This window comes from Mobula birostris, chromosome 12, assembly GCF_030028105.1.
Source record: "Mobula birostris isolate sMobBir1 chromosome 12, sMobBir1.hap1, whole genome shotgun sequence".
NCBI classification, from domain to species: Eukaryota; Metazoa; Chordata; class Chondrichthyes; order Myliobatiformes; family Myliobatidae; genus Mobula; species Mobula birostris.
In genome coordinates, this window is record NC_092381.1 from 34,716,965 (window position 1) to 34,739,628 (window position 22,664).

Below are 22,664 nucleotides of genomic sequence, written 5' to 3' on the forward strand. Positions count from 1 at the left end.
ACTTTCAAAAATCTTACAATTCAGATTTGCAAGTGTAGTAGCACATTTCACACTATCCTGAAGTAATTTAGAGGGTGCAAAAGTACAGTATCCTTCAGCTCAGGAAAGTTCAATCTAATCTCTTCGAAATCATGACACAAGGAAGCACAAGATAACAGCCTACAATATCTAATCAAGATACGGGGCAGGATTCAAATCTGTGTCTTGAAGATGAAATCAAGAAAATTGTCACTGGGGCCAATTTAAATACTGTAAAATTTAGGGCAGATACCAAATAATATTGCCTGGAACAAGCACCTTTGGCAGTTTTTCAGCACGTCCTTCAGAAACGTCAAGTGACAACTGTTGCAGCTTCAGAAAAGGCACAATTGGCAACAGCTTCTGGATCATGTTTGATCCACATCTTACAATTTACCCAGAACTTGTTTAACTTGCGTGGATAAAATGGTTTTGTGAATTGTAAATCTAAATAATTTTCATGTTAAAAACAGAATGTAGAGAAGACAGTCAAGATACAAGATAGTCATGGTCCGAATATGTATCCTGAATTTGCCTAAATTGACACTTAAAAGGACAGAAATAAAAAAATCTACTTGCAAAGGGACTACCCATTCAACTGTAAGCAGTCTGTCTGAAATAAAAAGCAAATTACAGGTGTTTAAGTTCAATAAATTTATTAATGACAATTGCTGGCACCAAACTCAGTTACAGACACAGTAATACCCGAATCATTGTGCAGTGGACCACAAAGATTAGTGTGTCATATACCTTCTTCAGAATTGGACATGGAATTCGAGTACTTTTCTTCCAGAATTGGACTTCACTTCAACCTACTGAAGATCTGCTCAGCCACCTGGAAGAAAAGAATGAATTTTTATTTCCAGCCTCTTTATTGTGCTGTCATATGAAAATTCAATGAACTATTTAGGAAATGCCTCAAAGAAGGTCATCCTATTGCCAGGTGGATTTATGGCTTTCAAACTGACAAGGAGAGCAAATAACAAAGTACATTTCCTATCTTGATCTTTAAAAATAGACTTCAACAGAAATAATTGTTCAATTAAGGGAAAAAGGCAACCTAGCTAGACAACCTGGACAAGGCTTTCAAAAACCGACACGTGACAAATTATCACCCTTTCTATTGTAGGAAACTTAATACCAGAACTAGAAAACAAATGATGATAGTATTTAAAATTTATTTAGACCACTTAATTTCTCAAATGTTCAGTTCTAATCTCTAAAATTAGTATTTAGTCCTATTTAGTCCTCCAACGTAAGCACTGGATGTCAACAAGCATCAAAAGTCAGGTGTTTATAGTAACTGGTTCAATAAAACAACTTTTCTTTGATGAATTCCAAAATGTATTCAGGTATTTATTTATGAAGACAGTACTAAATAATACTTCAAGTGGTAACATCAGAACTGTGTTACCAGGATACTACATCAAAAACACAAGAGGATGAGCAACACCTAACGAGTAAATTAGAACTCTTCCCTAAAGGACAAGATGACAATGCAAGTATTTATTTCCCTCCCAGAATGATGAAGAACTACTTACACAGTGGTCACGGGCATGCAGGAAATCAAAAAGCTCCTCTGTGCACGTCTCTGTTGTTTGTGATCTAGAGTTCACTCGATCTGTGCATGTGTCCAGGCGTGACCGCAGTTGCACACACTTTTCAAGCTGCTCACATTGCTCCCTGATGTTTATTATGGGATCCTAAGAAAAATCAAATATTTTAAGTAAATCAAATACATGTTAACAGCATACAAGCACATTTCCCTATTTAATCATTGGCTTTTACACTCAATTTGAGTGTGAGATACTTGCAAAAGACATGACAATCTTTCTTGTATGCATGGATAGCAGATTGCATCACTGTCTGGTATGGGGGGGGGGTGGGGGGGGTGGCTTCTGCACAGGACCAAAAGAAGCTGCAGAGGGTTGTAAATATAGTCATCACCATCTTGGGTACAAGCCTACAATGTATCCAGGACATCTTCAAGGAGTGGTGTCTCAGAAAGGCAGTGACCATTATTAAGGACCCCCAGAACCCAGGGCATGTCCTTTTCTCACTGTTACCATCAGGTAGGAGGTACAGAAGCCTGAAGGCACACACTCAGCAATTCAGGAACAGCGTCTTCCCCTCTGCCATCTGATTCCCATAAGGACATTGAACCCATGAACACTACCTCACTTTTTTTAATATATATATTATTTTCTGTTCTTGCATGACTTTTAATCTAGTCGATATATGTATAGTGTAATTATACATAATTACAACCGCCATTCCATGTCCAACCTGCAACCACATGTGTGCTTCAGCCTACGAAGCCACATGCGTATCCACAGATGACTGCACGACGTTTAGTCTTCTTCGGACCCCGCGAGACAGCCACCCATTATTTTTTCTTCTCCTCTATTATGTATTGCATTGAACTGCTGCTGCTAAGTTAACAAATTTCACATCACATGCTGGTGATAATAAACCTGATTCTGAGATTTATAAAATTTGCAAGAATAGCAAAAGATAACAGGGTTTAATACAAAACTACTACACCAGAATCAGATTGCAATGTCAAATGTACATTCTCCAATTGTCTACAGTACCTCATACCTATGGTAATTACTTAATTCTCAATTACGCATGTTGCAATTTTAAATAATTATGTTACATTACTAACAGGCTTGTCATTGCTCAATAATATTCTTAAACTTGCCTTTGTGAGATCAAGCAGAAAAATGAAAATACCTTGATGACAGAAATACAAGAATGAATGTTTTGCAAGCAGTTATTATTAGCCTTACTGCAGCATAGCAGACAATTTCAATCAAAAGAATGAAAACCAAAAATTGGCAAAAAGAGATACAGCATTTTACGCTTACCTCATCTGTTGCAGGAATACTAACATATCCTATAATACATGATGAAACAATCAGGTCAAATCCTCTGCTATCACATCTAAAATCACCAGTGTTGAGAAATAACTGGGTCAGGCATATTAGCTCCACATTTGAAAAATATGGCGGAGATTGGGAACTTAGCAAAATCTAGTGAACCTCCCAATTCCTCATTTCAAGAAGGCTCAGTATGCACCACCCTTAACCTAGGTGGCTAAGCCGTCTTAATGTTCAACGCCATCCGGACAGACAAGTTCCAGACAAAACACCAAGGTTAATATGTGTACTTCATTCATGGCACATTGCCAATACTAGTGAGAAGAACACTTACTGTCCATCACAAATTACTTTATCAAATGCAGTGTCGAATCATCCTAGCTACAGTTGGTTTGCAGTCAGTCAAGTGCAGACCAGACTGGCCAAAAAGATTAATTTTCTCTGTTAAATTACATTACTCAATGATAGTGGTTTTTCATGACAATTATCATTTTCATGGTCACTATTGCCTCAAGGTTCAAAGTAAATTTATTAGCAAAGTACATATATGTCACCATATACAACCCCGAGATTCATTTTCTTCTGGGCGTACAGTAAATCCAAGAAACGCAATAGAATCCATGAAAGACCATACCCATCAGGATGGACAAACAACCAATGTGTAAAAGATAAACTGCAAATACAAAAGAAAATAATGAACAATAAATAACAAGAAAATGTAATGAAGAGACCTTTAACTAGACTAGACTATGTCAACTCAGGCCTAGGGGGCCGTCGTCGGGCATGATGACGGACTCTCCACTTCTCCCCCTCCCTCATCAGTGTGTTCAGTTCATCTACATTAGCCACGCCGCTGTCTTCTAGGAGCGCGTGGACCATAGTCTTGGGAGGGCACCCAGGGTTCATCCTACCATGCTTGGGCTCCCATATGATGACTAGGCTGGCAGGTAGCTCGGGGTGGCGTAGACAGTGCCCCGCTAGTTGCAGTCTTCTCGCCTCGATTTTAGTGGTGAGCATCGGTAGGTTGTCATAGAGCTCGACGTTCGTCATGTGCTGTTGCCAACTCACGTCAAGAGCCACCCGGAGCGTTCATGTATAGCAACCATCTAGAGACTTTCACATAGTCTTGGTGAGTGTCCACGTCTCGCATCCGTACGTGAGAATGGACTCTATGACTGCTATGAAGATCCTCTTTTTAAGCCCTTTGGTCAGGTTTGACTTCCAGATTTCCTTCATGTCGTTCATAGTCCTCCACGCCAGCGCCTTCCGTATCTTTATGTCCTTCTCCGAACTCATCATTCTTGACCCGAAGTACTTGCAGTCAAAGACTTTCTTAATGTTATCATTCTCTACTGTCTTGAGAGTACTTTCGTTGCAGTTAAACGCCATGTATTCTGTCTTTTCAGCGTTTAGGTGAAGTCCAACTTTATTGCACTCAATTTCCACTTTTGTCAGTAGCTGCTGTGCTTCCTCCATCTGGTCAGAGAGCAGGACTATGTCATCTGCAAAATCGAGATCTGAGAGTGTAACTGGTCTGACCCCTTTGGTTCCGCCTGGTTTTATGGTAAAACCAAGCTTGTCATGATCTTTGGTAGCTTGACGTAGAGCGTAATCAAGGATGATTATAAAGCTGTAGGGTGCCAGAGTGTCTCCTTGCAGTACACCAGCTAGGAGCTCGAACACTGATACAACTTTCGCCATGCTTTTGGTATAGCTGGACTCTATTGCTCTCAGTAGATGGTCTGGCACTCCGTAAGCTTTCAGGATCTTCAGCATTTTACCTCGGTGAATGGAGTCAAAAGCTTTGCAAAAATCAATGTAAATAAGCACAGCTGGTAGGTTGTTCTTCTTGACTTCCTCGATGATTCTACGGAGAGCAAGTATTTGCACCTTTAAAGTGAGTCCATAGGTTGAAGGAGCAGTTCAGTGTTGAGGCAAGTGAAGTTATACCCACTGGTTTAAGAGCCTGATGATTGAGGGATAACACTGTCCATGAAGGTAGTGGTGTGGTTCTTAAGGCTCCTGAATATTCTTCCTGATGGCAGCATTGAGAAGATCATGGCCTGAATGGTGGAGGTTGTTTAGGATGGATGTTGTTTTCCTGCGACAGTGCTCTATGTAGATGTGTTCAATGATGGGGAGGACTTTACCCGTAATGGGCTGGGCCATATCCACTACTTTTAATACGAATTTTCATTCAAAGGCATTGGTGCTTTTATACCAGACTGTGATGCAATTAGTCAATATACTCTTCGTCACACATCTACAGAAGTTTGTCAAAGTACTAGACGCCATGCAGAATCTTCGCAAACTTCTAAGGAAGTGGAGGTGTTACTGTGCTTTCTTCATAATTACAGTTAGGTGCTGGGTGCAGGTGAGGTACGCTGAAATAATAACACTAAGGAATTTAAAGTTGCTGATCTTCTCAACCTCTGATCCAGGGCATCCAGTTTCCGCTTCCTGAAGTCAATAATCAGTCCCTTGGTCGTGATGGCATTCAATGAGAGGCTGTTGTCTTGGCACTAGTCAGATTTTCAATCTGTCTCCTAAATGCTGATTCATCACCACCTTTAATCTGGCCAACAACAGTGCTGTCATCAGCAAACTTGAATATGGCATTGGAGCTGTGCTTAGCCTCATAGTCCTGGTGTTTGATTCTTTACTGCCCAGATGTTCCAGGGTTCAGTGAAGAGCCAATGAAATGCATCTGCTGAGAACCTTTTGTGAAACTAGGCAAATTGGCGTGGATCCAAGTCACTTCTCAGGCAGGAGTTGATCCACTTCTCAAAGCTCGATGATAGTCATTGGGGCAGGTTACCATGTTCTCCTTAGCATATGCTATGGTATACATTTCAATTAACTAAATTAATCACATTTAAATTTCTGAGTGTTGTGGGATTTGAACTTATTAGGATTATTGGTCAATTAATATAATCAGCATATTATTGGGATATGCTCTGCCCGCAGTATGTATAATCCAGACATGTGAACACGATGTGCAGCTCACTACTCCCCAGTGACACAGTACGGAGTAGGTCCTTCTGTCCCTTCAAGCCACAGTGCCCGCCAGATTAACCCCACAATTTATAATGACCAATTAACCTACCCAGTACATCTTCATACTGTGGGAGGAAAGGAGGACCCAGAGAAAATTCACACATTCCACAGAGAGGACATACAGAGACTGTTCAGAGAACTGCACCAGAATTGAACTCTAACCTCTGGAACACACCTTGAACTGTAATAGTGTTGCACTAACTGCTCCACTTCCACCATCCCAGCAGTACATTCAAGGACCCACCATTCAAAAGAAACTGCCTTGTAAATTTACTTCAAATTCTCCTTTAAATTTACCCCTAGCACCTTAAACTACCTGCTTAAAGTAGGCATTTGACCCTGGGAAAAAGATGCCAATTGTCTACTGTATCTATGCCATTCGTAATATAAACTTCTATAATTACCCCAACATAACAGAGAAAACAACCCCATTTTGACCAACTTCTCCTTATAGCACAGCACACAAATCCAGGCATCCTGGTAAATACCTGCAAGGCCTCTGTATCCTTCCTATAATGCAGCAATCAGAATCAAATGTAATTGAAATGAAATAAAATGAAACTCCGTGTCATCCAAATCCCCAGCAGAGCCCACCCTGCTGCCTGCATTTGATCGTCTTCCTCTCTTCTCATTGCTACCATCAGACAGAAGGTACATTGCTGCCCTGGAGCCACCGGGCTCTTGCACAAGCTGTTTTTGCCTCGGTACTGAACTGGCTCTATGGTTGCGGACTCACTTTCAGGGAATCTGGAGTTCATGTTTTCTGTATTTGTTTACTTTTTTATTGTTTGCACAATCTGTTCTTTTCTTTGCACACAATGTCTTTGACAGTCTTGGCTGTGTGGGCATTTTGTGGATTCTAATGTATTTCTTTGTTTTGTGGCTGCTGCAAGAAGATAAATCACAAGGTTGTATATGGTATACATACCCTGAAAATGTACTTTGAACATTGCTGTAATCCGCTAAGACTAACTCATACTCTTTCCTGCCCTGTAACATGTACCAGTCAAATGGACAAGAAACTCTTTTGTAAAGACCATGTCTTCCAAATCTCTCAACATCTTGACATGGACAAAATCCGTTTCTCCCTTAATAGACAATATCAATATACAGGAATTCCCAACCTATGTTGGGAATAGTATTGGTAGAAGTAACATCTGTGTGTACAGGAAGCAAAAAGCAATGTTCAATAAAAAAGACTGTCTGAGATTTCAGACTAACCCTCAAATTAGAGGTTCATGTATCTAGAATTTATGCAAATGCCTTACCACTAATTCTTCTTCTTCCTCTTCATCCTAAGGAGAAAAAAAGTATAACAGGAAATGAAATGAAACAAATTGATCCACTACAGTTATTTGCATTCACATAGCAAGTTTTACCAAGGAGCTCTAGAAAACATGGAAAGGTGAAAATGAAAGCTGGGGTTCTAAATAGCTAAGTATTGAAGCAATTAAACCCAAAGGAGATGAAAAAGAGAAAAACAGCAACTCTACAGTATAGTTGGAAATCTTCAACACTTCACTCAATGAACCACAATGAAAACGCTGGTGGGAGTTGTGTACAGGCCACCTAACAGTAGTAGTGAGGTTGGGGATGACATTAAACAGGAAATTAGAAATGCGTGCAATAAAGGAACAGCAGTTATAATGGGTGACTTCAATCTACATATAGATTGGGTGAACCAAGTTGGTAAGGGTGCTGAGGAAGAGGATTTCTTGGAATGTATGCGGGATAGTTTTCTGAACCAACATGTCGAGGAACCAACTAGAGACCAGGCCATTCTGGACGGGGTATTGAGCAATGAGGAAGGGTTAGTTAGCAATCTTGTCGTGCAAGGCCCCTTGGGTAAGAGTGACCATAATACGGTGGAATTCTTCATTAAGATGGAGAGTGATATAGTTAAATCAGAAACAAAGGTTCTGAGCTTAAAGAAGGGTAACTTTGAAAGTATGAGACGTGAATTAGCTAAGATAGACTGGCAAATGACACTTAAAGGGTTGACAGTGGATATGCAATGGCAAGCATTTAAAGATCGCATAGATGAACTACAACAATTGTTCATCCCAGTTTAGCAAAAGAATAAATCAAGGAAGGTAGTGCACTCGTGGCTGACAAGGGAAATTAGGGATAGTATCAATTCCAAAGTAGAAGCATACAAATTAGCCAGAAAAAGTGGCTCACCTGAGGACTGGGAGAAATTCAGAGTTCAGCAGAGGAGGACAAAGGGCTTAATTAGGAAGGGGAAAAAAGATTATGAGAGAAAACTGGCAGGGAACATAACTGACTGTAAAAGCTTTTATAGATATGTGAAAAGAAAAAGATTGGTTAAGACAAATGTAGGTCCCCTACAGACAGAAACAGGTGAATTGATTATGGGGAAAAAGGACATGGCAGACCAATTGAATAACTACTTTGGTTCTGTCTTCACTAAAGAGGACATAAATAATCTTCCGGAAATAGTAGGGGACGGAGGGTCTCTAGTGAGATGGAGGAACTGAGGGAAATACATGTTAGTAGGGAAGTGGTGTTAGGTAAATTGAAAGGACTGAAGGCAGATAAATCCCCAGGGCCAAATGGTCTGCATCCCAGAGTGCTTAAGGAAGTAGCCCAAGAAATAGTGGACGCATTAGTGATAATTTTTCAAAACTCCTTACATTCTGGTTTAGTTCCTGAGGATTGGAGGGTGGCTAATGTAACCCCGCTTTTTAAAAAAAAGAGGGAAAGAGAAACCAGGGAATTATAGACTGGTAAGCCTGACATCGGTGGTGGGGAAAATGCTAGAGTCAGTTATCAAAGATGTGATAACAGCACATTTGGAAAGCAGTGAAATCATCGGACAAAGTCAGCATGGATTTGTGAAAGGAAAATCATGTCTGATGAATCTCATAGAATTTTTTGAGGATGTAACTAGTAGAGTGGATAGGAAAGAACCAGTGGATGTGGTATATTTGGATTTTCAAAAGGCTTTTGACAAGGTCCCACACAGGAGATTGGTGTGCAAACTTAAAGCACACTGTATTGGGGGTATGGTATTGATGTGGATAGAGAACTGGTTGGCAGACAGGAAGCAAAGAGTGAGAATAACCGGGCTCTTTTCAGAATGGCAGGCAGTGACTAGTGAGGTACCACAAGGCTCAGTGCTGGGACCCCAGTTGTTTACAATATATATTAATGACTTAGACGAGGGAATTAAATGCAGCATCTCTAAGTTTGCGGATGCCATGAAACTGGGCGGCAATGTTAGCTGTGAGGAGGATGCTAAGAGGATGCAGGGTGACTTGGATAGGTTAGGTGAGTGGGCAAATTCACGGCAGATGCAATTTAATGTGGATAAATGTGAGGTTATCCACTTTGGTGGCAAGAACAGGAGTACAGATTATCTGAATGGTGGCCGATTAGGAAAAGGGGAGGTGCAATGAGACCTGGGTGTCATTGTACAGCAGTCATTGAAAGTGGGCATGCAGGTACAGCAGGCAGTGAAAAAGGCAAATGGAATGCTGGCATTCATAGCAAGAGGATTCGAGTACAGGAGCAGGGAGGTACTACTGCAGTTGTACAAGGCCTTGGTGAGACCACACCTAGAGTATTGTGTGCAGTTTTGGTCCCCTAATCTGAGGAAAGACATTCTTGCCCTAGAGGGTGTACAAAGAAGGTTCACCAGATTGATTCCTGGGATGGCAGGACTTTCATATGATGAAAGACTGGATTGACTAAGCTTATACTCTCTGGAATTTAGAAGATTGAGGGGGGATCTGATTGAAACGTATATAATTCTAAAGGGATTGGACAGGCTAGATGCAGAAAGATTGTTGCCGATGCTGGGGAAGTCCAGATGAGGGGTTACAGTTTGAGGATAGAGGGGAAGCCTTTTAGGACCAAGATGAGGAAAAACTACTTCGCAGAGAGTGGTGAATCTGTGGAATTCTCTGCCACAGGAAACAGTTGAGGCCAGTTCATTGGCTATACTTAAGAGGGAGTTAGATAAGGCCCTTGTGGCTAAAAGGATCAGGGGGTATGGAGAGAAGGCAGGTATAGGGTTCTGAGTTGGATGATCAGCCATGATCGTACTGAATGGCAGTGCAGGCTCGAAGGGCTGAATGGCCTACTCCTGCACCTATTTTCTATGTTTCTATGAACAGTCAAGCTACAAGTCTGTGGTTGGTAGACAGGATGGAATCTGTGGCAAAGATTTGAGTTCATGGTAGTCATCAAATCTGTGTCAAAGATTGGAGTCCATGAGAGGGAGTCAAAGATGGTTTCAGTCTTTGCAAAGTTTGACAGCTTATTCATGAATGCACATTGGACAATCATTTACTACACCAGGACAACAAAACTTCCAACCTATTAATAGTATTAGGCCAAAGATTTTGTTTTATAAAAGGTTTACTTAATAATTTAGTACACCATTTAAAAACTCATTACATGGAACCTTTAAAATTTCATGGAAATAGCAGAAATTCCCACCAACTGAACACTAGAAACCACATCAAAATAAAGTTCCTCAAGAAAAAGGGAAAACATTGACAGTAACAACAAATTTAAATGTGCATATACATACTCCAGTGGTACCTGTTAATTTCACATTATCATGATGGGAAATGCCAAATTTACTGAGATTTGTTGAAATTTTAAGATCTGACCCTTTTTGCTTTACTGTCATATTAAAGGACTGCACCTAACCAGAAGGGTAACATACATAAAATGCTAGAAGAACCCAGCGGATCACATAGCATCTGTGGAAATGAATAAACAGTTGACATTTTGGGCTGAGACCACTCAACAGGACTGGAAAGCCAGAGTAAGGTGGGAGGAGGGGAAGTAGTAAAAGGTAGAAGGTGATAGGTGATGCCAGGTGTGTGGGGGAGGGAGGATTGAAGTAAGGAGCTGGGAACTGAAAGGTGGAAAAGTAATGGACTGGAGAAGGAATCTGATAGGAGACGAGAGTTGACCATGGGAGAAAGCAAAGGAGGAGGGGCACCAAAGGGAGTTATAGGCTGGTGAGAAGAGAAGTGGTGAGAGAGGAGCCAGAGTGGGGAATTGAAGAGGAAAAGAGGAAGAGAAAAAAACAGATGTTGGAGAAATCTATCTTCATTGTCATCTGGTTAGAGGCTACCCCAATGGAATGAGGTGTTGCTCCTCCAACCTGAGAGTGGCCTCATCATAGCAGTAGAGAAGGCCATGGACAACATCTCAGAATGAAAATAGGGGATTGTAATTAAAATGTTTGGCTACTGGGAAATCCTGCTTTTTGTGGACAGAGTGAAGGTGCACAATAAAGCGGCTCCCCACTCTACACCGGGTCCACCAATGCAGAGGCTGCATCAGGAACACAGGATACAGTAGGTGACCCCAGCAGATTCACATGTGAAGTGTTGCTTCACCTGGAAGGACTGTTTGGGGCCCTGAATGAAGATGATGGAAGGAGGAAGTGAATGGACAGGTGTAGCACTTCTTCCACTTGCAGGAATAAATGCCAGAAGCGAGATTAGTGGGAAGGTACAAATGGGGAAGTAAATCACGGAGGGAGTGACAGGATCCCACTGAATGTGGCTGATGTTTTGGAGAATGATGTGCTGGATGCAGAGGCTCACAGGGTGGCAGGAAGATGGGCTGAGATGCCCAGGAAATGAAGATTGGGTAGGGGCAGCATCAATGGTAGAAGAAGGGAAACCCTGTTCTTAGAAGAGGACATCTCCGATGTCCTAGAAAGGAATACCTCATACTGGGATCAGATGTGGTAGAGACGAGGGAACTGAGAAAAGGGAATAGCATTTTTACAGGAGAACAGGGTGGGAAGAAGTATAATCAAGATGGTCATAGGAGTTGGTGGGTTTATAAAAGATATCAATGGACAGTTTGTCTCCTGAGACGGAGACAGATTGAAAAAGGAAAGGAAGTTGTCAGGAATGGACCAAGTAAATTTAATGGTAAGACAGTAAAGGGTTAATTGGTTCTGCTGACATGTAAAAATTAGACTTCAAGCTAAGCTCTGCTGGCTTGTGCACCTGTAAACTAGGAATTATATTCCTGTCTAGAAAAATGTGGAACTAGGGTTGGAAAGTGAAGAACTACCTCATGGTACACAATCTCAGTTTGATGGCTTTTGCCTTATAAGGTAACCAAAGGGTCTTTGTTTTAAAATACCACTGTTGCTGGGCAAGTGACTATGGGGTTAGCTAAAACTTGTTTCCTGTTACATGACATAAATGATATAAAAACTCTGTCTCTGTACTTTAAGGGAGAGAGACCACTGGTACGGATCCCATGTGTGTCCGCGAAGTGCGTTCTCTTTCCAGTAGCGAGCTACTAATGAAGAAGCAGTTGCTTTATCTCCCATAGTACTGTGTGTTCCTGCATCGGGTAACAGGTGATAATTAGAAGTAATGTTTAACAATGGCAGGGTGGAAGTTAGTGGCAAAGTTGATAAAATTGACGAGCTCAGCATGGGTACATGAAGCAGCACTAATGCAGTCATCAATGTAGCACAGAAAGAGCTGGTGGATGATAACCAGGGAAGGCTTGGTACATAGGCTATTTCACCTAGTCAATGAAAAAGCAGGCATAGCTGGGAGTCCATGTGGGTGCCCATGGCTACACCTGAGTTTGGAGAAAATGGGGGTGCCAACAGAGAAACTGTTAAGTGTAAGGACCAGTCCACCAGATGGAGGAGAGAAACCGGTTGAATTTATTGTCACGAAATTAGCAGAGAGCTTTAAGGCCTTCTTGATGGGGAATAGAAGTATATTGGGACTAGACATCCATGGTGAAAATGAGACAGCCAGAGCCAAGGATCTTTGGTAGGGGATGGAAAAGAACAGTGCAAGGTAAGGGAACTATGAAGTTAATGGCAGTGGATCTGAGTTGATGAGTTGGTGATGGTATTGGATACAATGTCTTAACAGTCTTGAGTGGGGGTCCTTTTCAAGGGAAAAGTAAGAGGAAGTGTCTAACCATTGCAGCCTGGCTTCAGCAGAGTAGAGGCTAGTCCACCAGACAACAACAGTATACCTCTGTGTACGTGTTTGATGGTGAAGTTGAGATTGATGCAGAAGACCTCTCTTGATACTTTCCAACATCCACAAACCTGATTATCTGGGTAGGCCAAATGTTTCTGCCTGTTCCAGCCCTACTCGTGTCTGCACACCACAACTCCATTTTAACCCCTTGGTTCAATTCTGTCGTTCCAAGGAGAAAAGGCCGAGTTCACTCAACCTATTCTCATAAGGCATGCTCCCCAATCCAGGCAACATCCTTGTAAATCTCCTCTGCACCCATTCTATGGTTTCCACATCCTTCCTGTAGTGAGGCAACCAAAACTGAACATAGTACTCCAAGTGCAGTCTGACCAGGGTCCTATATAGCTGCAACATTACCTCTCAGCTCCTAAACTCAATCCCAAGATTGATGAAGGCCAATGCGCTGTATGCTTTCTTAATTACAGAGTCAACCTGCGCAGCAGCTTTGAGTGTCCTATGGACTCAGACCCCAAGATCCCTCTGATCCTCCACACTGTCAAGATTCTTACCATTAATACTATATTCTGCCGTCATATTTGACCTACCAAAATGAACCACTTCACACTTACCTGGGTTGAACTCCATCTGCCTCTTCTCAGCCCAGTTTTGCATCCTATCAATGTCCCACTATAACCTCTGACAGCCCTCCACACTATCCACAACACCTCCAACCTTTGTGTCATCAAACTTACTAACCCATCCCTCCACTTCCTCATCCAGGTCATTTATAAAAATCACAAAGAGTAAGGGTCCCAGAACACCACTGGTCACCGACCTCCATGCAGAATACGACCTGTCTACAACTACTCTTTGCTTTCTGTGGGCAAGCCAATTCTGGATCTACAAAACAACGTCCCCTTGGATCCCATGCCTCCTTACTTTCTCAATAAGCCTTGCATGGGGTACCTTGTCAAATGCCTCACTAAAATCCATATAAACTACATCTACTGCTCTACCTTCCACGTGTTTAGTCACATCCTCTAAGAATTCAACCAGGCTCATAAGGCACAACCTACCTTTCACAAAGCCATGCTGACTATTCCTAATCATATTATGCCTCTCCAAATGTTCATAAATCCTGCCTCTCAGGATCTTCTCCATCAACTTACCAACCACTGAAGTAAGACTCATTGGTCTATAATTTCCTGGGCTATCTCTACTCTCTGTCTTGAATAATGGAAGAACATCCGCAACCTTTCAATCCTCCAGAACCTTTCCCGTCCCCATTGATGATGCAAGGATCACCTCCAGAGGCTCGGCAATCTCCTCCCTTGGCTCCCACAGTAGCCTTGGGTACATCTTGTCTAGTCCCGTTGACTTATCCAACTTGATGCTTTCCAAAAGCTCCAGCACATCCTATTTCTTAATATCTACATGCTCAAGCTTTTCAGTCCGCTGTAAGCCATCCCTACAATCACCAAGATCCTTTTCTGTAGTTAATACTGAAGTACTCATTAAGTACCTCTGCTATCTCCTCCAGTTCCATCCACAGTGGACCACAGTATTGGTCTGGATTTCCAGCATCTGCAGAATCTCTTGAAGGGTAAAGGTCTTCTCACAGTAACCACACATAGGATGGAATAATGACAAACCTGCATAGCAGTTCAATTAAGAAAAATGGTAACAATATTCTAGTTTCAGCTTCACAAAATGATTACAGTATTGGAGGCCAGTTGACCTGCCAAGTCCATAGTGTGTCAACATAAGAGAAATCCAATGAGCTCCACACTACCCTATCCTCTACAAATAGCCATGTACGAGATAACAATCTGCTCTCGCTATTGCCCCTGAGAGTGGCATTTGTACACAAGTAATGCCACGCATGTCAGTTAGTTCTTTCAACAATCACCATTGTTCTAAATCACCTGGTTCTTCATGTTTCCACTGGGAATAGCTTCACTGTATCCTCATTGCCTTTATGGCTTTAAATATTGGAACCTTTATTCCAAGGAAACTGTAGCTACTCTAATCTATTCACACAACTAAAGTCCTTTAACCTTGCACTCAAAGTCCATACATCCTTTCAAAAGCGCTACATCTCAGAATAAGAGACTGCAGTCGGGCCAAGATAGTGCTTAATAAAGTTTTATTTTATTGCTCTGCTCTTACATTCGATGCCTCTATCATAAGACCCAAGATTCCGTCAGTTTTTTAACCTATTCTTAATCAGTCACATCCCTTTCACTTAACGTTACAGATTTATCCATTTTTTAAATTGTTTTACGATGGTACCCACTGACTTACATTGACTTGCTCACATTATAGTAGACTACAGGAAATAAAATTAAGGCATAATTTGAAAATGTTGCTGAAAAGCAACACCAAAAGTGGCATCAAGACACATCCTCCCCAAATACACTCCCTTTGGAGCTAGAAACTCCAGCGTTCAGTGCTGGAAACAGCAGACCATCCAGCATAATGGCGCGGGGTGGGGAGGAACAGTTGCACTGCAAGTGAGTAGTGGGATCCAGAAATGAAATACGCATCAGGTCAGATTAAAGCCTGTTACACTCGCATCTTCTTTTTACCCAGGGCTCCCCACACTTCACAGCTCAACCGGCCCGTGACCAGTGTGTCCTCTGGCTCACCCCGCCACGGCGCCGAATCCTCGGCCTTGATTTGCCCTTGGCTCCCGGCCCGGGCCCAAATTTAGGGTCACAACTACTTTTAGAGCAGACGCCACCTTTATATCCTCTGTCTCCGTATCCCCCCTCCTTGCTCCACTTTCCTCCCCATTCTCAAGCAGTTACACTCACCTCAGGCTCTCCGGTATGGGACACCTCCTCGTCCTCTACACTCATGGTACCCACTAGCAGCAGCAGCGAGAGAGAGAGAGCCGGCACCCGGACCGCAGCTGAGCCGCCCCGCGTTAAACACCCGGATGGCGGCACGACCTCTAGCGGATTGTCACTATGAGGAAATGCTGCGTGAACCTGCTTCACGGAACACAATCCGCAGTGAATGAGTTAAATTTTGTAAATGAAACAAGTATGTACGCAGAAAAGGGAATTCTGTCTACGTCAGAACACCAACAGGAACTCAGCAGGTCGGGCAGCATCTATGGAAATGAATAAACAGTCGAGACCCTTCATCAACAGTGGGAAGGCTGGGGGCGGAAGATGCCAGAGTTCAATAAGAAAGTGGGGAGGGGAGGCATCTACAGAATCTCTGTTTATGATTTGTGTCACTCTTTAAGACACTGAGTCCCAGAGACCTCTTAAAAGACGTAATCCTTCTACTAATTAATTTAAATCTATGCTCCTAGTTTTTAAGGAGCAGATTTAGGCCATGCGGCCCATCGAGTCTATCCGCTATTATAGATCATGACGGATTTATTTTCTCTCTCAACCCCACTGTCTTGCCTTCTCCCTATAACCTTTAACGCCATATCAAGAAACTATCGACCTCTGCTTTAAATACTGCATACCCAATAACTTGGCTTTCTCAGCCGTCCGTGGCAACGAGTTCCAGATTCACCACTCTCTGGCAAAAGAAAATCCTCATCTCTGTTCTAAAAGGGCATTCTTCGATTTTGAGCCTGTGCCCTCTGGTCCTAGGCTATCCTATTATTGCAAATATTGTCTGCACGTCCACTCTATCTAGACCTTTCAATATTAGGTACGTTTCAACGGGATCCCTCCTCCAGCGAGTACAGGGCCAGGCTCCTTACATTAACCCATTCATTCCCGGGATCATTCTCATGAACCTCTTCTGGACTTCTGGATCATCTTCAATGCCTACACATTCTTAAATTTTGGGCCCCAATCTGCTCACAATACATGAAATACCTTATAAACCCTCAGCATTACATCCTTACTTTTATATTCTATTCCTCCGGAAATGAATGCTAGCATTGCATTAGCCTTCCTTACTACTAACGTTCAGGTAATCCTAACAACTCATTTAGAAAATAATCTACGCTTTTATTCCTTCTACCATAGTGCATGACCATACACTTCCCCACACTGTATTCCGTCTTCTACTTCATTGCCCATTCTCCTAATCTATCCCAAGTTTTTGAACACCTGTGGCAAGACCTTCCTGTTTATTGTACCTTTCATTTTCAGGATCTGGATATCTTTAGCAAGACCACTGTTTCTTGTTCATACTTGTATATAAGACCATAAGACCTAGCAGCAGAATTAGGCCACCCGGCCCATCGATTCTGCTCCACCATTCAATTATTGCTGATCCTTTTTTAAAACCTCCTCCTCAACCCCCGTTCCTAGCCTTCTCCCCGTAACTTTGATGCCATGTCCAATCAAGAACCCATCTGCCTGAAATACACCCAGCGACCTGGCCTCCACAGCTGCATGTGGCAACAAATTCCACAAACTCATCACCGTTTGGCTGAAGAAATTTCTCTGCATTTCTGTATTGAAAAGGTGCCCCTCTATCCTGAGGTTGTGCCCTCTTGTCTTAGACTCTCCCACCATAGGAAACATCTTTTTCATATCTACTTGGTCTAGGCCTTTCAACATTCGAAAGGTTTCAATGAGATACCCCCTCATCCTTCTGAATTCCAGCAAGTACAGACCCAGAGCCATCAAACATTCCTCATATGATAACCCTTTCATTCCTGGAATCATCCTCGTGAACATCCTCTGGATCATCTCCAATGCCAGCACACCTTTCCTAAAATGAGGGGCCCAAAACTGCTCACAATACTCAAGGTGAGGCCTCACCAGTGCCTCATAAAGCCTCAGCATCACCTCCTTGCTCTTGTATTCTAGACCTCTGGAAATGAATGCTGACATGGCATTTGCCTTCCTCACCACTGACTCAATCTGCAAGTTAACCTTCAGCGTGTTCTGCACAAGGACTCCCAAGTCCCTCTGCATCTCAGATTCCTGGATTTTCTCACCATTTAGAAAATAGTCCACACACTTACTTCTACTACCAAAGTGCATGACCATGCATTTTCCAACATTCTATTTCATTTGCCACTTTCTTGCCCATTCTCCTAATCTGTCTAAGCCCTTCTGCATCTTACCTGCTTCCTCAACACTACCCGCCCCTCCACCAATCTTCATATCATCTGCAAACTTGGCAACAAAGCCATCTATTCCATCATCTAAATCATTTATATACGGCATAAAAAGAAGTGGTCCCAACACCGACCCCTGCGGAACACCATTAGTCACTGACAGCCAACCAGAAAAGGATCCTTTTATTCCCACGCGCTGCCTCCTACCAATCAGCCAAAGTTCTAACCATGTTAGTAACTTTCCTGTAATTCCATGGGATCTTAACTTGGTAAGCAGCCTCATGTGTGGCACCTTGTCAAAGGCTGTCTGAAAGTCCAAATATACAACATCCACTGCATCCCCTTTATCTACCCTACTTGTAATCTCCTCAAAGAATTCTAACAGGTTCATCAGGCAGGATTTTCCCTAAAGGAAACCATGCTGACTTTGTACTATATTGTCCTGTGTCACCAAGTACTCCATCACCTCATCCTTAACAATTGACTCTAACATCTTCCCAACCACTGAGGTCAGACTAACTGGTCTATAATTTCCTTTCTGCTGCCTTCCTCCTTTCTTAAAGAGAGGAGTAACATTTGCAATTTTCCAATCCTCTGGCACCATGCCGGAGTCCAAAGATTTTTGAAAGATCATTTCTAATGCCTCCACAATCTCTAACACTACCTCTTTCAGAACCCCAGGGTACAGTTCCTCTGGTCCGGGTGACTTATGTACCTTTAGGTCCTTCGGCTTTTTGAGCACCTTCTCTCTTGTTATAGTAACTGCACCCAGTTCTCTTCCTTCACATACTACAACATCAGGCATTCTGCTAGTGTTTTCCACAACGAAGACTGAAGTGAAATACTCATTTGGTTCATCAGCCATCTCCTTGTCCCCTGTTATTATTTCTCCTGCCTCATTTCCCAGCAGACCTATATCCACTCTCATTTTTCTTTTATTTTTAACATACTTGAAAAAACTTTTATTATCCATTTTGATATTATTTGTGAGTTTGCTTTCATATTTCATTTTTTCCCTCTTAATGACTTTTTAAGTTGCTCTCTATAGGTTTTTTAAAAAAACTTCCCAGTCATTTTTGCTTCATTGTATGCCCTTTCTTTTGCTTTTATAATAGCTTTGACTTCCCTTGTCAGCCACAGTTGTACTATTTTACTATTTGTGTATTTCTTCATTTTTGGAATACATATGCCCTCACCTTCCTCATTTTCCCCAGAAACATTTGCCATTTTAACCTGTGGCCCATCTCCCAGCCACTGTTGGGAGGCCTGTATATAACTGCCCTCAATGTCCTTTTACCCTTGCAGTTTCTTAACTCAACCCACAAGGATTCAACATCTTCCGATCCCATGTCACATCTTTCTACTGATTTGATGCCATTCTTTACCAGTAGAGCCACACCACCCCCCTCTGCCTACCTTCTCATCCCTCTGATATAATGTGTAACCTTGGATATTCAGCTCCCAACTACAACCATCCTTCAGCCACAATTCAGTGATGGCCACATCATACCTAGCAATCTGTAATATTGCAACAAGATCTTTCACCTTATTTCTTATACTACGCACATTTAGATACAACACTTTGAGTGCCGTATTTGTTATCCTTTCTGATTCTGCACCCCTACTGATTTGATACTCAGCCTATTGGCTGCAACTAAATCCTATCACCTGCCTGCCCTTCCTGACAATTTGATTGCATGCTATCTTTACTTTTTTCCATCCTATCCTGAGTTCCTTCACTCTGGTTCCCATCCCCCTGCCAAGTTAGTTTAAACCCTCCCCAACAGCTGTAACAAACCTGCCCACAAGAATATTGGTTCCCCTCGGGTTCAGGTGCAATCCATCACTTTTGAACAGCTCATACCTCCCCCAGAAGAGATCCCAGTTATCCAAGAACTTGAAGCCCTGCCCCCTGGCACCAGCTTCTCAGCCACACATTATCGGCCAGATCATCCTGTTTCTACCCTCACTGGCACTGGCAGCAATCCAGAAATTACTACCCAGGAGGTCTTGCTTCTCAGCTTTCTACCTAGCTCCCTAAATTCTCTTTTCAGGACCTCATTGCTTTTCCTTCCTATGTCATTGGTACCAAGACGTACCAAGACATCTGGCTGCTTCCCCTCCCTCTCCAAAATGTTGTGGACACGATCTGAGACATCCCTGACCCTGGCACCTGGGAGGCAACATATCATCCGAGTGTCCTATTCACATCCACAGAATCTCCTGTCTGTTCCCCTCACTATTGAGTCCCCTATCACTACCACTCCCTTCTTCTCTCTCTTTCCCTTCTGCACCACAGACCCATGCTTGATGCCTGTAACCCCGTCACCATGGCATTGTCCCGGGAGGTCAACCCCACAAAAGTATCCAAAGCAGTATACTTGTTTTTGAGGGGAATGGCCACAGGGGTGCTCTGCTCTAACTGCCTTATTTCGATTTCTCCTGACAGTCACTCAGCCACTCGCCTCCTGCAACTTCGGGGTGACTACTTCCCTGTAACTTTGATCGATCATATCCTCGCTCTCCTGTACAAGCCGACGGTCATCCAGTTGCTGCTCCAGATCCCTAACACGGTCTTCAAGGAGCTGCAGCCGGATGCACTTCTCACAGATGTAGTTCCCAGGGAGACTAGGTGGTGTTGAACTGCCTTCCTGAACACTGTAGACTTTCTGGTGAAGGTACTTGCACAATGCTACTTGAAGGGACATTCCATAATTTAAATCTAGCTGTGATATCATTCCATGTCAATATAATGTGCCATTTAGTTTGAACTTTGTTATTCTTGTTAATAGAAGTCATGTGGAAGTGCTGTGTGAGTATCACGGGCCTTGAAGACTACAACACAGGAACAGGTTCATTGGCCCACTGTGTCTGCACATGGTCTATATCTCTTCTTGTTCATTTATTTGTCCACATGCTTCTCAAACGTTGTTATCATATCTGCTTTTACTCCTTCCTCTGGCACCTAATATTCTTTATACAAGGAAAACATTTTGCCTCACTGTGACAGAGAGCACTTGGTAAACACACTCACAAACACTGCCTTGTCATTCTGCTGTCATTGTGGTGAGTTTACGCACTTCCAATGCCTTCCCCGGTATACAGTGCCTATAAAAAGTATTCGCCACCCCCCCCCCCAAAAAATTTTCATGTTTTGTTGTTTTACAACATTGAATCACAGTGGATTTAATTTGGCTTTTTTGACACTGATCAACAGAAAAAGACTCTTTCATGTCAAAGTGAAGACAGATCTTTACAAAGTCATCTAAATTTAAATTACAAATATAAAGCACAAATAATTGATTGCATAAGTATTCACCCCCTTTAATATGACACACCAAATCATCACTGGTGCAGCCAATTGGTTTTAGAAGTCACATAATTAGTTGAATGGAGAATCACCTGTGTACCATCAAGGTGTTTCCATTGATTGTGGTAAAAATACACCTGTAGCTGGAAGGTCCAACTCCTGGTGAGTCAGTATCCTGGACACTATGAAGACAAGAAAACACTCCAAGCAACTCCACAAAAAGGTTATTGAAATGTACAAGTCAGGAGATGGAAACAATAACATTTCCAAGTTACTGGATATCCCTTGGTGTATGGTTAAGTTCCCTCAGGAAATGGAAACTATATGGCACAGTTGTAGATCTGCCTAGAGCAGGCTGTCCTCAAAAACTGAGTGACTGGGTATGAAGGAAACTAATGAGCAAGGCCACCAAGTAGACCTATGGCAACTTTTAGGGGAGTTACAAGCTTCTGTGGCTGGGATGGGAGAGACTGCGCATACAACTGTTGCTCAGGTGCTTTGCCAGCCGCAGCTTTATGGGAGCGTGACAAAGAGAAAGACATTGTTCGGGGGAAAAAAACAAGTGGAATCTCTGCTAGAGTTTGCCAGAAGGCATATGGGAGACTCTGAAGTCAGCTGAAAGAAGGTTCTGTGGTCTGATGAAACCAAAATTCAGCTTTTTGGCTATCTGAGTAAACACTATGTTTGGCATAAGGCAAACACTGCACATCATCAAAAACACACCATCTCTACTGTGTGGTGGGTGCTTCATGCTGTAGGGATCCCTCACTGCAGCAGACCATGGAAGACTTGTAAAAGGAATGTAGCAAAATACAGGCAAATCCTGCAGGAAACCTGATGCAGTCTGCAAGAGAACTGTGACTTGGGAGAACATTTATTTTCCAGCAAGACAATGACTGCAAGTATAAAACAACAAAGTTAATGTCCTGACCTCAATCCAATTGAGAACTTGTGGCTGGACTTGAAAGGGGCTGTTCACTCACAATCCTCATGCAATCTTGACAGAGCTTGAGTAGTTTTGTAAAGAATAGGGAAAAATTGCAGTGTCCAGATGTCTCTCCATACAGACTCAAGGCTGTAATTGCTACCAAAGGTGCATCTACTAAATACTGACTTGAAGAGAGTGAGTATAATTATGCAATTATTGTTTAATAATTGTAATAAATGTAGACCAACTTGTAGAAATTTGCTTTCACTTTGACATGAATTTTTTTTTGTTGCTCAGCATCAAAAGCCAAATTAAATCCACTGTTATTCAATGTTGTACAACAATAAATGTAAACTTCTGGGGGTGGGGGTGAATACTGTTTGTAGGCACTACCTACTGTTTTCCTTCCACATTGCTACATACATTCAGAGTCAGACACCAAAGTTCAGTTTAATTCTAAATCAAG

The 22,664-nt window shown here is 42.4% G+C and overlaps 2 protein-coding genes across 3 annotated transcripts in view; both read right to left on the reverse strand.

The window, feature by feature from the left end:
• Positions 1-657: 657 nt before the first annotated feature.
• On the reverse strand, positions 658-15,863 carry uqcrh (ubiquinol-cytochrome c reductase hinge protein). Its single transcript, XM_072273593.1, has 4 exons — positions 15,730-15,863; positions 7,226-7,252; positions 1,560-1,721; positions 658-853 (listed from the first exon to the last, which is right to left on the reverse strand). Exons 1-4 carry the CDS (start codon positions 15,772-15,774, stop codon positions 821-823), a joined length of 267 nt encoding a protein of 88 aa, XP_072129694.1. The 5' UTR covers positions 15,775-15,863; the 3' UTR covers positions 658-820.
• The window catches only part of pigb (phosphatidylinositol glycan anchor biosynthesis, class B), a 50,174-nt gene continuing 43,343 nt past the window's right edge, over positions 15,834-22,664 (reverse strand). For both annotated transcript variants that reach the window (XM_072273584.1, XM_072273581.1), the window contains one exon: positions 15,834-15,906. In XM_072273584.1, coding sequence (XP_072129685.1) covers positions 15,870-15,906 — 37 coding nt within the window. In that variant the 3' untranslated portion in view covers positions 15,834-15,869. The remainder of the gene's footprint in view (positions 15,907-22,664) is intronic.

What these genes read in the sequence shown, in the direction of transcription:
- uqcrh (XM_072273593.1), bottom strand. Translation starts at nt 15,774, where the DNA reads ATGAGTGTAGAGGACGAGGAGGTGTCCCATACCGGAGAGCCTGAG. An exon ending in CCCATACCGGAGAGCCTGAG is followed by an intron (nt 7,253 to 15,729) that starts GTGAGTGTAACT and finishes TTTTCTCCTTAG; the next exon opens with GATGAAGAGGAAGAAGAAGA. An exon ending in AGGAAGAAGAAGAATTAGTG is followed by an intron (nt 1,722 to 7,225) that starts GTAAGGCATTTG and finishes GATTTTTCTTAG; the next exon opens with GATCCCATAATAAACATCAG.